We start from the raw sequence: 14,653 nt of genomic DNA, 5'->3' as shown, positions 1-14,653 counted from the left end.
CCCCTTCCCCTGCCTTCATACCATGTGGTTTCTCATGGCGATTTGTACGTGTTCCTTCCAGCTCTACCTGACCAAGCAGGACATATGTACAGCTGAATTGATGCCCAGTGTGGTACCACAGTTTTATTCCCAGTCTTGCCTCTTTGTCCTTTGACACTTATAGTCTGTCATGATCCAAATGTTTGTTGTTTGTGGTTTAAATGACTTAAAGACTTTCTCTGATCTCCATTCTTGTAGACTCATTTTGGATAAAATACTTTTTTTCCCCCCTCTGTGCCCATATCTCCAGTTCTGGATTGTTTTTGTTTTAATTTCAGATCAAAATCACCATAGGACTTTTGTGTTTCAGTTTGTGTCCTTCTCCATTCATTCAAAATACTTTAACAAAGTTTCTATTACTTGTTCCCTTTTTTCACTGGCAGGTTAATGGAACTTTGCCTATGTGTGCTGTGTGCAAACAGTTTACTCCAGCAACTTTGTCTGAGTTCTTTAATTTTTAACTAAAAACCTGGTTCTTCAGACATGCTGGGCATGGACAGGCTCTTTATGAGTAAATAAATAAAGCCACTTTGATGAGAGCTCTATGCCATTTATAACACCTGACAATCAGGTCAATATTGTTGGAGGTGTGTAGGAGTTGGACAGCTGAACAAAACCTTATGATAAAGATGTCATATTCAAACTCTGTATGTTCCAAGATGAAAAAAGGTGAAAATTTCTGCCTGAACTTCTTGTGTGAAAAACTATTGCAGAAAAAACCTGAGGATTGTCTTTATGAGAATATACATTACCTTTTGATTTTCCAAGTAGAAAGACTGATATCAGATTGGGAGCATCAAAAAAGTCAATCTGCTTCTACATTTTGAAAAAGCACATTGGGCTCTTCTCCTTCACTGTAGCAGGAGGCCATTTCATGGGTTTTTAGAGGGGATGATGATGAGGAAAGGTAACTGTGGCTCAAGATGGGACGTTATTTTCTGGTTTTCTTCATTTTTACAGATTAGAAGCTGCCAAAGATGACTATCGAATACGCTGTGAAGAACTAGAAAAGGAAATTGCAGAACTGAGACAACAAACAGAAGAGCTTACTACACTGGCAGAAGAGGCTCAGTCTTTGAAGGATGAGATAGATGTACTCAGGTAAACTCTGTTCCATTAATCATTTTTTAACTATTAACTTTTAATTTGTGTACTTAATCTGCATTATCTTTTGTTTAAATAATTTAAATATTAAATATAAACACTTTCTCAGTGCCAAGGTTCTTCTGGATCCTCCAGTTTAATTCTGCTTAAGTAAAATAGTTGTTTATTGTGTTCCTTAATCAATAACTATGAGTAAACTCAGCAATTCCACACAATCTTATGGTTATTACAGGGCACTCACTGATCTGTTGGAGTATTTACTACTCACCTTCATCATGACTTGGGCATCTATTCTCATCAGAAAACTATCCCCTTTGCTAGGTTTGCATTGCTTGGACTTTGGGTGTGCTTTTGGTTCATCAAATAATGCTAATATGAACATCTGTTACGGCTCTCACTGTCACTAATCTTAGCACACCAAGTTGTCATGATTTGATGATGCTAGGGCTTTGTAGGGTGGGACAACCACTTTTACTATGGAACAGTGTTGGCGCCTTGCTGCCATGAGTTATTCAGAACAGTTACCCATTCTCTCTCCCAAGGCTTAGTTTAATATTGCCATTCCTAATTCACCAGCAGCTTTCTATCAACGCTTTCTGTCTTCATCTCCTCTATCATTGATGTAAGGACTGAACCCATCAGGCTGCATAATTCCATAAACTATCTGTTTGGGTGGCATGGGTTCAAAAAGTAATTCCTTGCTGCAGGAGAGAGGCTCTGCACTTCACTGGGGATTTTAGAGATTTGGCTTGCCTCAGTGTCTCGTAAACTGGCCCATCAATTCGGTGGGAGATTCCCTGGATTTCATAGGAAATTTATTCTGTAAATTGTTTGGTTCAGAAATGAAACTGAGGACAGTACTAGTGGTAGAGGTGTGGGTGGTTGCTGTCCTGGCATTGCAACAGGTGGATTGAAAAAACTCTGAAAAGTTATGAACAGAGCTCCGTGTTTCTTTTTTCTCTCTCTTTTTCTTTTTTTTTTATTTTTTTTTAGAAGGAATCAAACTCCAAAACTATTACAGTACTTTACTTCTGTCTCACCAAGTATAAATTGCCCAGGAGATGGATCTTTGTGATTTTATTCCTGGCTCTCATTAAAACAAATTGGAGGCCAGAAGGTTTTCTTCTTTACCCTTGTAAAATGCAGAATAGAAGATAATTTGGAATTGAAAGGAAATGAGTGGGAGTGAAGTTGTTTTAACTACTGTTTTAAAATTGGAAGCAGATAAGAAATCTGTATTAGGAAGAGTGATAGTTTCTAAAAGAACCTCCATCAGCAGTAATTTGAGTTGACAAACAGTCATATGGGAGGAAAGCAGGTAATTTAAAAGTGAAAACATTAGTAATAAGAGAATATGATTGCTTTATTGTTCTCCCCATGATATCTCAGAATGTCTTCTGCATTAAGGCAAAATAGTGAGGAAGCATTTAACTTTGTTAGTTTTGTTAGTTTTCTGAGTTCAAATTCAATATAAATTTGTCCCTTCAGGCATTCTTCTGATAAAGTAGCCAAGTTAGAAAGCCAGGTAGAGTCATATAAAAAGAAACTGGAAGATCTGGGTGATTTGCGGCGTCAAGTGAAGCTTTTAGAAGAGAAGAATACAATGTACATGCAAAATACTGTGAGCCTGGAGGAAGAACTGAGGAAGGCCAACGCAGCACGCAGTCAGCTGGAAACATACAAGAGACAGGTGAGGACAAGCATCATCAATGCAACAGTACTCTCTATTGTTCAACACTTTCTCTTCCTAACAAGGCTAATACCTCAAAGTAAAAAAGAAACTATGAGGAAACAGCTGTTTTGAAGATTTCCATGTTTTGTAGGTACTGCCTTTGTCCTCCTTTTCTGCAAGTCTTGCAGGTCATTACTACAGGTTTATGTTAGTTTGCCAATAAGCAGTATTTCTTACATTTGAAAAAAATCAACAGAAGTTAAGGGTTCTTTCTTATCTGAAATTATTCCTAATTCACATTCAATAGCAGGGCTTGAATTTGAGCCTCTTCTTTCAGAGAAAGTATATACATTTTGCTTACAATTTTCCAGCACTGAGGAATGCACCACAGCTGAGGTAGGTTATTCCTGTGTTTAAGTAACCTCTCTCTTTTTGAAGTTCTAGTTTCTGATACTTCTGAATTTTTCCAGATAAGAAGAGAGAAGGACACATGTAATCCCTGTTGTTTATATGCACTCAGCAGAGTACAAAATGTGTCACCAGCGCACTCTCTGGAGTGAAAGGCATCTCTTTATCCTCCTGCTTATCAGAGTGCCATGTGATGCTGTTTCTGTAAAGGTGGACGATGTGCTAAATCTTCTCTCTGCTTGTAGGCTACAGGGACATGACATCATACTGGCATTCTTGTTACAGGGCCAGGCAGAGCATGGCTCATTAAAGGAGTAGTGCCTGCTCTGTATTTCTGCCTGATCGAATGGCCACAGCACAGGGGTCCCTGTCTGTCAGCTTACAGCAGAATAAAACACAGAAACAAGCACTAACAACATTGCAAGCCCAGGAACAACGTGTTTCCCTAAGACTTAATAGATCTTTTTCCCTGCACTTGGCCATCTTATTTATTGAGACAACTAGTTTCAGCCTCTGTGGGCTAGTTGTAAATACAGCCCAAGTGTTTTTACAAGAAAAAAAAGAAGTTGGACAAGAAAAAACATGAAATAACAGACAATTTTTGTAGTGGAAACATGTCTTATGTATGAAGGATCCTACCCCACTCATGAGGATGCCACTAGAGGAGTTATTTCTTTGGCTTAGAAGCATTGTGCTATGCAGATGTGTTTGATTCAAACTCCTATAGCAATTTGCAAGGAAATTGCATGTCCACTGCACACAGCAGAAGCCTTTTCTAAGAACCTTTACTGCAGCTTTAAGAATTGAAATGTGAAGATTCCAAGATAGTTTTATTGTTATTTAATTCAGCCCCTTTGTGCATGTGCATTCTGATATATTTTTAGCAGTATGTCTTGCTTTTCTTTGTTGCAAAAGTCCTGCTTTACTCATTCTGCACTGAGATAATGCTTAGTAAATGTGATGGCAGTTCATTTTTATTTTTTTAATCTTCTGCATTACCATGAAACTGTGTCTCTTTCTATACCCTCACAAGTCCTAATTCAAGACAGTTATACAGTTTATTTCCTGCGATGGTTTTCTGCATGCCATTACCATAGCTTGAGTGATTATAAACATTAATGCATTCTTTTCCACTTGAGGTGAAAATTTACATCTTTTGCAAGTGGGGGCACAATCACAGGTGAAGGCCTGTGTATTTTTATTTATTCCTGCAGTTATTGTGATAGCCCCAGTGATGGATGTCACATCTGAGAGATTAAATATTTTTATATCTAACATTTGATTTTTTTAATGTCAGCAAATGCAGGCCTGTGCTATTTTTATGACCTTTAATCTAAGAACAACAGCAGCAAAGCCCTTCTCTAAGACTTAAGACCGCAGATATTGTAGTCCTTATAGATATGTTGCTGTAGCTTTACACATGGAAAATAAAAAGCAGTTAGAAAAACTGGCCAGTCTTAATGTAGGTAGTGCTTCACAATTTAGGTTAATCTCTTCCTGTCTAATCTAAAAACCATGAAAAAGCCTTCTTATGAATTCCTACAGAAGAAGCTGTGATGTCTTTATCAGAGTCTTTGTTGACCTTCTGTGTTTGCAGCTCAGTTTTTATTGACCTTGCTTCGATGCTCTCTGCATTATAAGCTTTACTAATGTTCTGTGAATGAATCTTTGCTAGTAAAGGCTGAGAGTTTTGAAGAGGCAAGATTTCACTGATTTGCCTCCTGTTGTGCTCAACTTTCAGATTTCTGCTCATATAATTCTAAAAGCTCTTTACTGATCTGTAGTTGAAAGCATACATGTGGCTTTGTTAGCAATGTTTCTCCCCAAAATAAAGAAAACTCTTTATAAGCCTGTGGCCAAATCTTTATATTAGTGTATTAGAAAATATCAGGAATTCTCAGGCTAAGGAACTGGCTGCATAAACTGGTAGTTGAATTCTGAGTGAGGTTTATGAAATAAAGTTAACAAAAGGTGTAGGTAATTTGCTTTCTTCAGAATTTTTTCTCCTTACTAGGTTTCTCAGAATGCAGAGAGATTTTTCTGCTTTTCCTAAGCTCTTTGATCCGTAGTATGACATGGCTTTCTCTCTGTAAACCTTGCTTGAGCTTAAATTCTTGTTTTAGATGTAACAAAAATACTTCACAGGTTTTTTTGTCTTTTGCTTGTACTAAGACCTAATATTTGAATGCTGTTTATTTTGCTGAGACACAGAACAACTAGGATGCCCTGTAGGTAATTATTTCACTTGTTTACAACATGACTCGTGGTGCATGGTAACTGGCTACTTTGTCTTGTGTATTTTGTTTTAATACTTGCAGACACATTATTGATTCTTGTTCTCACAGGCAGTTGAACTACAAAACAGGTTATCTGAAGAGTCCAAGAAAGCTGATAAATTAGATTATGAATGCAAACGTCTGAAAGAAAAAGTAGACAGCCTCCAAAAAGAAAAAGATGTAAGTGCCAAGGTGTTGTTTTTTGTTAGTAATGATAGCAACTTTGTGTCCTTTATAACACAGGGATATGGTAATTATAGTTAGCAATCTTTTTAAATTAGGAAGTCTTTTTTCAGCTAAAATTTTCTAATGTTTCTGTACAAGATACTTTTTAAACCTAAGAATTGTACAGCATGGAATAAAGTGACTGTGCAAAATCGTAAGCAACCCATTTTTAAGAGGAAGAGCATTCTTATTTGCCATCTGAAATTGTTTACTGACTATTTACCGTGAGAAGGTTAAAAAATACCCAGGGTAATTTTCATGTATTCTGAAAAAAAATCATTTACAGTAGGGTTCCTGTGGTATCATTCTAGAACTAAATTCCTGCTGTATTTTTTTCTAAGGCATTCTTCACAGTACCATCAGTATAATTCTCTTTGGGGAGTCATGATTACCCTAGCAAGAGGCTTAGTAGTTGTGTAGAGGGAAATGTCCTTTGTGGCGATCTCACCTTTTATGACAACTCCTTGTTGATCCATCTTACACTGCCAACATGGAATACACGGGGTAGATACTAACCTATCCCCTTCCACTTGTGTCATTTGCTGCTAGTGATTCTGCAGTTAACTGCTCTCTTTTGGCAAGACTGATCCTTCAGACTTCTCTTGCACACTGTTGTTTCTCACCAGTTTACTTTGGCTTGTTTCTTAGGAATGTATATGCAGGTGCCTCAGACTACCTCAAACCGAGGTCAGCACTTTGAGTTAGCAGTTTCTTAGGCATGTTTTAATTATCCGTCTGTCAATACAGATTTTAGGAGCTCTGCAGACTTTTCCTCAGTAGTCATATTTCTTGTCCAGTTTTTTCCAAAATTTCCAGGCCCTGTATCTGAATATCATTTTCAACTAAAAGTTATTTTATATTCACAGGTCATTGATTTCTATTTTTTATTAAATTTTCAGACACTTGACCTTCAGATCACTTCAATCTGCCTTTCATTTCAGGCTGGAATGCTTGTAGTAATTGTATTTGTACTGCGCTTTGGCTTTCTTTCCTGCTCTTTATTTTTAAAATGGGGTGTTTTTTTTCCCAGTGCTTTTGTTTGACAGTGGTAAAGTCGTCCCTGTGGCTTATCCATTGCTTGGTGGACCATTTCATCTTGCACAAAGGATCTGAATTGCAGGCCATTGTCATACAGTTTTCCATTTTACCCCCAGACAAATGGTATTTTTTTGGGCTGGATGTTGTTTTTAAACATATTCTTTTGGATGCATATGCACCTGTGAGAAACAGCTTACAGCTAGAAGTCTCTCATCATATGGGTGTAGTGACTCACTGTCTGTTACCTACTACAGGTCATAAGCTACGTAGTGCTATCTTATTAGTTATATTTTGGATGCAGTTACTGAAATTGATTTTGTCCTTTTCTTTATGTTCTGGCAAAGCCTGGTAGTGTGTTTGATACCTTCAGCTGTGTAGCTTGAAATTTTACCTCTGTGGTGTGTTATATGATCAATACTAAGATAATTTGTGTTGTTTATATAAATGAAACCCTGGAGCTTTTTCTAGCCATTAAAATATTCTGGCATTTGGTAATCAACTGTTAAAAGAATGAAATGCAAGGGCCTCTCAGCTAACACAGCTTCATACCTACACAGAGCCAAGGTCTGTCCTGGACCATATAGTAATACAGAACATATTTAATTTTGGAGCAAACTACAGCTTGGATCATTACATAGTTGCCATTTTTTTCTTTACTTTTTGACTCCTGGCAGCCTTCTGGACAAAAATCTTGGTGCTATCTGTAGATTCTAATTTTTTTTGCAAGAAGGGGACTTGTACCAAACTGAGAGAATATTTGCCTGATGCCACTAAATAACACATCTCTCTGGATCCCAAGGTGGTCCAATCCTGTTCTTAAGTTCTCTTTGGACTGAATCTTAAGCAACTAGGTTTGTTTTTTTTTTAATGGCCAAGATTCTGATGAGTGGCAGGGCCAACTGATACACAGGTGGAATGGGATATGGAAATGCTGCTCACACTTTCAGTGGTAAAAGACAAAGAAATGGAGTTAAAGAAATTTGTTATGTTGACTGTGTACTCACCTGCTCTTTATTTCACTCCTGTCTAAGCCTTGGATTCATGGTGAGGGAAAAGTCTATGCTCTGTTAATTCACTTCCCTTTGCTTTGAAATCAGCCCCAATGAGAGGAAAAGGAAAATATCTGAGTGGCCACAGTGGGTGCAGTTTGCTACCCACACTGTAACTTTGTGTCTCTAATTATCTTGATTTTGTAAGTATACACTGCTATTTTTGGCCCCATAAGATCAGCAACTCTTCTCAAAAAAAACCCCCACTGTCCATGTGGAATATATAATACTTACATTTATTCTGTTATGAAATAGACTGAGATACCTTAATCTCAAAATAATCTCTAGAGTTGTATTTAATTCATTTTGAAGTGTTGAACTCTGTGCCTTTTGGTGACCTGTATACTGTTAAGGATGGATTTGTAGTGCCAAGACTGATATTTGTTATTTGTTCTGTTTCCAATTGTTCTCTTTCCAATTATTCAGAGATTAAGAACAGAAAGGGATTCCTTGAAAGAAACTATTGAAGAGCTTAGATGTGTACAAGCTCAGGAGGGTCAACTCACCACTACAGGTAAAAGACAAATAAGGAGATTAAATGCCTTTTTTCTAAAGTTTACCGGACCTCTCTGGAAAGTATTGATTGTGCTTTTGTTTAGCACAGAATAAGTTTAAGCTCCTCTAAAATCAGAAGTGAAAAACTGCTTCAACTATTCATAACTTGCTGAGCAAGCAAAAACTTCACGTTCCTTCAATCAGAAATTTTATTCTCTTCCCCGGTGTGATATTTTTATAATGCATATCTGATTTCTATGTAGTTACATAATTTTCTTTAGAGAGATATTTTTTCATGACGGTTCGTGTGTTATAGTTTGTTTCTATGTGTGATGTTGCATTGCTTCATAGTTCTTAGATAAGCTAATGAGCAGAAAATAAACTGCAAAATTATTTCTTCAGAATGGATGAAGTCAAAAGTAATGATTAATCTTCAAATGAAATGGTGCTTGCCTGTCTGTCTTGCTGTAGCCTTTGTGTCGTTTCACATTGTCTAGCAGTAGTCTAAAACTGTAAACTTCTAGAACAGTGTTGGTGTGCTTGCAAAATTTTTTGCTTTTCCTTACTCAGGATTGATGCCTCTGGGAAGACAAGAGCCTTCTGACAGTTTAGCAGCAGAAATCATTACTCCTGAAATAAAGTAAGCTAATTATGTGCTTTGTGTTACTAACCTTTACAATGGTTCATGGCAAGATGAATCTGAATCAGCAGTGCCCTGGCAGCCAGGAGGACCAACTTTGTCCTGAGGGGCATCAGGCAAAGCATCGCCAGCTGGTCAAGGGAGGGGATTGTCCCACTCTACTCTGACTTGGGGTGGCCTCACCTGGAATATTGTGTGCAGTTTTGGGCACTGCAATATAAGAAGCACATAAAGCTATTATAGAATATCCAGAGGAGGCCCATGAGGATGGTGGGAGGGAAACTGTATGAGGAGCAGCTGAGGTCACTTGGTCTGTTCAGCCTGGAGAAGATCTCATGGTGGTTTTCACCTTTCTTGTGAGGGGAAGAGGAGGGGCAGGCACTGATCTCTGCTCTGTGGTGGTCAGTGACAGAACCTGAGGGAATGGCCTGACATTGTGTCAGGGGAGGTTTAGGTTGGATATTGAAAAAGGTTCTTCCCCCCGAGGGTGTTTGGGCACTGGAACAGGCTGCCTAGGGCAGTGGTCACAGCACAAGACTGACAGAATTCAAGAAGGTGAGACTCTCAGGCAGGGCCAGGAATTTGACTTCGATACTTCTTGTGGGCTCCGAAATTCCTGGATTTTCTCTAAGCGTATATGTTTCCATGTACACTCTTTCCAACTGGAAGCTGACTTCCATGCCTGCTTTTTAGAGATAGACAGTAGCAGTGACTGCTATATGTCTGGAACTTCCTGATCTGGAAGTCCAGGCTTTTGCTTCTGCTGATGAATGGGAAAGACTGCCCAAAGCAGCCCACTACAGAAGTAGCTAAACTGCTCTCTTGACCCTTCCATGGTGACAGAACATGGCACCTTTCTTGGTCCTCTAGAGAAGACCTGCAGACCAAATGGGAGTATTTCATGAGGCAGTTCAGTCTGTGGCCTGTCAGATTACCTGTGGTAATCAGCAAATCAAAGTGACACGAGGAGTTAGCAAGGCTCATTGAAAAAGCTTTTAACTAGATTTAAAGGGGAAGTGGATAAAGCCAAGCTCACCAGAGATAAGCTTGGTGGCACCTTGCCAGTTGTTGAGGGACAGTGTGCTAGGGAGGTCCTTCAGTTTGCTCCATGATGATCATATTTGACATGTCCCTGTATTTCTGCATGCAGCACCACAGCCACCTCAGTGGAGGTAAAGGATTGATGTGAATGCAGCAGGAGGGATGGTTGTTGATGCGTGAGAATGCAGGGAAGCTCCTGAGAGCACTCACACAGGAATTAGGGCTTCTCCCCCTAAAAAAATCTGTAGGATCAGTAGCCCAATTGAAATGCATTTACACCGAAGTCCTCAGCATGAGTAACAAATAGGAGAAGCTGGAAACCATTGTGCAGCTGGAAAACTGAGACAATTGCAATCATGGAAACATGGTGGGATAACTCAGACAACTGGAGTGCTGCAGTGGATGGCTGTAAGCTCTTCAGGAGGGAAGCAAGGAAGCAGAGGTAGTGGGATTGCCCTGTATGTTAGGGAGTGTCTCAATTGTCTGGAGCTTGATGATAGCGATAGAGTTGAGTGTTTATGGGTAAGAATCGGGGAGAAGGCCAACAGGACAGATACCCTGGTGTGTCTGGTACAGACCATCCAACTAGGATGAGAAGGCAGATGAAGTGTTCTAAGAAGTGGGGAGAGGTCTCACTATTGTTGGTCCTTGTTCTCATAAGGGACTTAAACTTAAAAAATGGCTGCTAGAAATGCAAGGCAGCAGAAAGGGATAAGTCTAGGGGACTGTGTGGAAGACAAATTCCTGACACAGCTGGCAGGCAAGCCAGCTAGGGAAAGTGCCCACTGGACTCAGTGTTTGTGAACAGAGAAGGACTTGTGAGTGATGTGATGGTCAGAGGCTGTCTCAGGCACAGTGACCATGGAATGAGAGTTTTCAATTCTCAGAGAAGTAAAGAGAGATGTCAATGGAACTGCCACACTGGAATTCAAGAGGGCAGACTTCAGCCTGTTTAGAGACCTGGTTGACAACTGCTTGGGAGGCTGTTGTGAAGGGCAAAGGAGTCCAGGAAGGCAAGAAGGAACTCTGAAAGGTGCAGGAGCAGGCAGTCCCCATGAGCTGGCAGGAAGACTGGCTTGGCTGCACAGAGAGCTTTGGCCAGAACTCAGGATAAAAGGGATTAACTCAGGTTAAAATGTTAAAAGAAGGGGCAAGGACACTCAGGAGAACTACAAAGATGTGTAGTTAGGCAGGGAGAAAATTAAAAGGGCCATAGCCCAACTAGATCTTAATCTGGCTACTGCCATAAAAGACAATAAAAAATGTCTCTATAAATGCATTCACAAATAAAGGGTTAATGAGAATCTCCATCATTCAGTTGTTCCTGTGCTGGGCACCTCTGAGCTGGATGCAGTGTTCCAGAGGGGGTCTCACCAGAGCAGACTAGAAGGATAGAATCCCCTTCCTTGCCCTGCTGGCCACGCTGCTTTGGATGCTGCCCAGGACACAACTGGCTTTCTGGGCTGTGAGTGCACTTTGCTGGGTCATGTCCAGCCTCTCATCCACCAGCACCCACAAGTCCCTCTCAGCAGGGCTGCTCTCAATGTGTTCACCCCCCAACCTGTGCTGACACTGGGGGTTGTCCTGACCCAGGTACAGCACTGAGCACCTGGCCTTGTTGAACCTCTTGAGCATGTCCCGGTCTCTCTGGATGGCATCCTATCATTCAGGGGCTGTTGTTTGATGGCTGAATGTGAGCCAGCAGTGTGCCCAGGAGCCAAGAAGGCCAGTGGCGCTCTGGCTTGTATCAGTGGTAGTGTGGCCGGATGGACCAGGGCAGTGATTGTCGCTCTGCACTCAGCACTGGTGAGGCCACATCCCAAGTCCTATGGCCAGTTCCAGGCCCCTCACTTCAAGAAGGACATTGAGGTGCTGTCCAGGAAAGGAGCATGTCCAGGAAAGGCCAGTGGAGCTGGTGAAGGGTCTAGAGTGTAAGCCATACAAGAAGCAAGGAGGGGTGTTTATCCTGGAGCAAAGGAGGCTCAGGGATGACCTTATCACTCTCCACAGCTACCCAAAAGGTTTTAGCGTGGGGGGGGGTTGGTCTCCTCTCCCAGGTAATAAGAGGTGAGACAAGAAGAAGTGGCCTCAAGTAGTGTCAGGGAAGATTTAGATTGGCTATTTGGAATCAAGTGATATCTAGCATTGGAACAGGCTACCCAGAGAAGTGTTTGAATCACCTTTTCTGGAGGTATTTAAGGGATGTGGAGACATGGTGCCTGGGGACGTGGTTCTGTGGTGGACTTGACAGTGCTGGATTTACCATTAGATTTGATGATCTTAATAGTCTTTTTCAGCCCAAATGATTCTGTGAAAACAGATCAACAGGGTTGAAGTGACTTGCTCAGGTTTATGCAGTAGTTCAGTGAGCTGAGATTACAACCTTCTTTCACAGTTGGTATTGAGTTTTGCATTCTTTGTGTTTGCCCTATAAATTTGTTCAACTATATTCTTGAGATCTAGGAGGGTACTCAGGTGATTTCCTTGTGTTGTGCTTTCTACAATTACAGTTCCTGGAATTAGGTTTGTATTTGGGGTTTTGAAGAGACATGATTGTTGTCTTCAGCTGTATTAAACTGTCTCACATTATATTTGTAAAGATGATACTATCTGTGGTAAACTGTTTTCTTTTTTATAGAGATTGGCATTGTCCTTTCTACAAAATTGTGTTTTATGTATTTAGGGAGAAACTCATTCGCCTTCAACATGAGAATAAGATGTTAAAATTGAACCAAGAAGGGTCTGACAATGAAAAGATTGCCTTGTTGCAGAGCCTTCTTGATGATGCAAACTTACGGAAGAATGAACTTGAGACAGAAAACAGGTAAGAATTTTTGTCCTCTGTTTCACTTGACTTTTCTAATAATGCCACATACTTTTGACTGTACTGTGTCCAATATAGGCATCCCCAGGACAAGAAAGCCATGGACCTAGTGGAGTCAGTACTGTGAAAGGCCTGTGATTACAGGACTGCTGTGTCTTTCCTATGAGTAGAGTCTGAACGACAGAGACTATGTAGCCTGGAAAACAGAAGGCTCAGGGTGGATCTTATAAATATATGTAACCAAAGTATCTGATGGGAGGGTCTAAAGGAGATGGAGCTAGACTCTTCTCTGTGATGCTCAGTAACAGGGTAAGAGGCAGTGGGCAGAGCTTAAAACACATTGTATTTCATATGAGTAAGACCATACTTTTTTTTTTCTGTGAGGGTTGCTGAACACTGGATTATGTTGCCTGGAGAGGTTGTCTCCATCCTTGGAGATATTTAAAATGCAACAGGACATGTTCCTAGGCAACCTAACCTGGAACAATCTAGCTGACCCTGCTAGATTGAGGCAGTCAGCATACAGATATCCATGGGACCAGACAGAGCATGCCACAGGCTGATACTGGTGTGAGGCTGCTCTCTATCTAATCTTACTTGTCTTTTCCTGTGATTGGGTAAAGCACTTGAAGCCTAGGAAAAGGTAAATACTGCACTCACTTTCAAGAAGGACAAGAAATAGAGTATGAAGAACTACAGAGACTGGTTACTTTCTGGGAAAAGCAGCTCACTTTCTGGAAAATTCATAAAACAAGTCCATTTGGAATCTGTTTCCAGTTGCATGAGGGACAAGAAAATAATTGGGAAAGGTCAATGTGAATTTATTCAGAGCAAATCATGCATAACTAAACCAATTGGCTTGTTAATGATATGACTGCACATCTGAAAAAGAGTGAACAGAGGATGGCACTTAGCTTTAGCAAAGCCTTTGACACAGTGTCCCATGGTATCCTTATGTTTAGAATGTTAGATATAAACTGAAGAAGTGGACAGTAAAGTGATCAGAAAATTGGCTGGACAGTGGTTGGACAGCTGAGTCTAGTGTGTTATTGTTAGTGGTATGAAACCCACGTGGCAATCAGTTCCTCAGGCATCAATACCAAGACCAGTGCTGTCCATCGCCTTTATAAACAGCTTGACTGATGAGAGGGACTCCCCTCTCAGCAAGTTTGAGGGTGGTACCACTTTGTGAGGAGCCACTGATGTCCTGAAAGGGAGAGCTGTTACTCAGGGGTGCTCCTGGCTAGGAGCAGTAGGCTGTGGAGCAGCTCTGCTGCAAAAGCCCTGGGGTTCCACTGGGCAGCAAAGCAGGATGTGTTAACTGTGGAGACCTTGTAGTTGACTATGATCTTGACTGCCCTCAGCAAGGTGCAGGCAATCAGACCGAGAAAATGATTGTTCACCTCTTGTCAGTACTTAAGATATCACATCTGGACATAGCATATAGTTTTGGATTCCCCAGTACAAGAAAGAGGTGGATGTGTAGGAGTGCAGCAGAACACCACTAAGGTGAGGGACACTGGAGCACATGATGGGGGGGATAAAATTTACACTCTTCTCAAGAGATTGTGAGTGGAAGGACAAGAGGCAACAGACACAGTATGGAGTACAGATCTGACCTCTAAAAGAACAGCTCGAAGAGACTGTTAGACCACTATCCTTAAATGTGTCCAAACCTGGTACTGGATTTGGTTCCCAGCAATCTACTGCACGTGCACCTGCTTTAAGGAGGAGAGTGGATTTAGACAACCTCTGGAGATCCCTTACAACCTGCAGGTTTATAGGATTCTCTAACTGTGTGAAAGCGATAAGCTAGCAGCTCTCACGCATAAACTGATCATT

The 14,653-nt window shown here is 40.7% G+C and overlaps 1 protein-coding gene across 5 annotated transcripts in view; it reads left to right on the top strand.

Moving 5' to 3' along the window:
• HOOK3 (hook microtubule tethering protein 3) overlaps nucleotides 1-14,653 on the top strand; it is an 84,410-nt gene that overhangs the window by 47,947 nt on the left and 21,810 nt on the right. For 4 of the 5 annotated variants that reach the window (XM_050328926.1, XM_050328927.1, XM_050328925.1 and 1 more), the window contains 6 exons: nucleotides 1,000-1,140; nucleotides 2,632-2,833; nucleotides 5,569-5,679; nucleotides 8,238-8,325; nucleotides 8,877-8,946; nucleotides 12,671-12,811. In XM_050328926.1, the coding sequence (XP_050184883.1) occupies nucleotides 1,000-1,140; nucleotides 2,632-2,833; nucleotides 5,569-5,679; nucleotides 8,238-8,325; nucleotides 8,877-8,946; nucleotides 12,671-12,811 (753 nt within the window). The remainder of the gene's footprint in view (nucleotides 1-999; nucleotides 1,141-2,631; nucleotides 2,834-5,568; nucleotides 5,680-8,237; nucleotides 8,326-8,876; nucleotides 8,947-12,670; nucleotides 12,812-14,653) is intronic. The other variant, XM_050328928.1, reaches the window with a different exon arrangement.

Source organism: Myiozetetes cayanensis, unplaced genomic scaffold, assembly GCF_022539395.1.
Source record: "Myiozetetes cayanensis isolate MyiCay16 unplaced genomic scaffold, myiCay2020 scf4, whole genome shotgun sequence".
NCBI lineage: Eukaryota > Metazoa > Chordata > Aves > Passeriformes > Tyrannidae > Myiozetetes > Myiozetetes cayanensis.
This window is presented reverse-complemented; position numbering and strand designations above follow the sequence as displayed.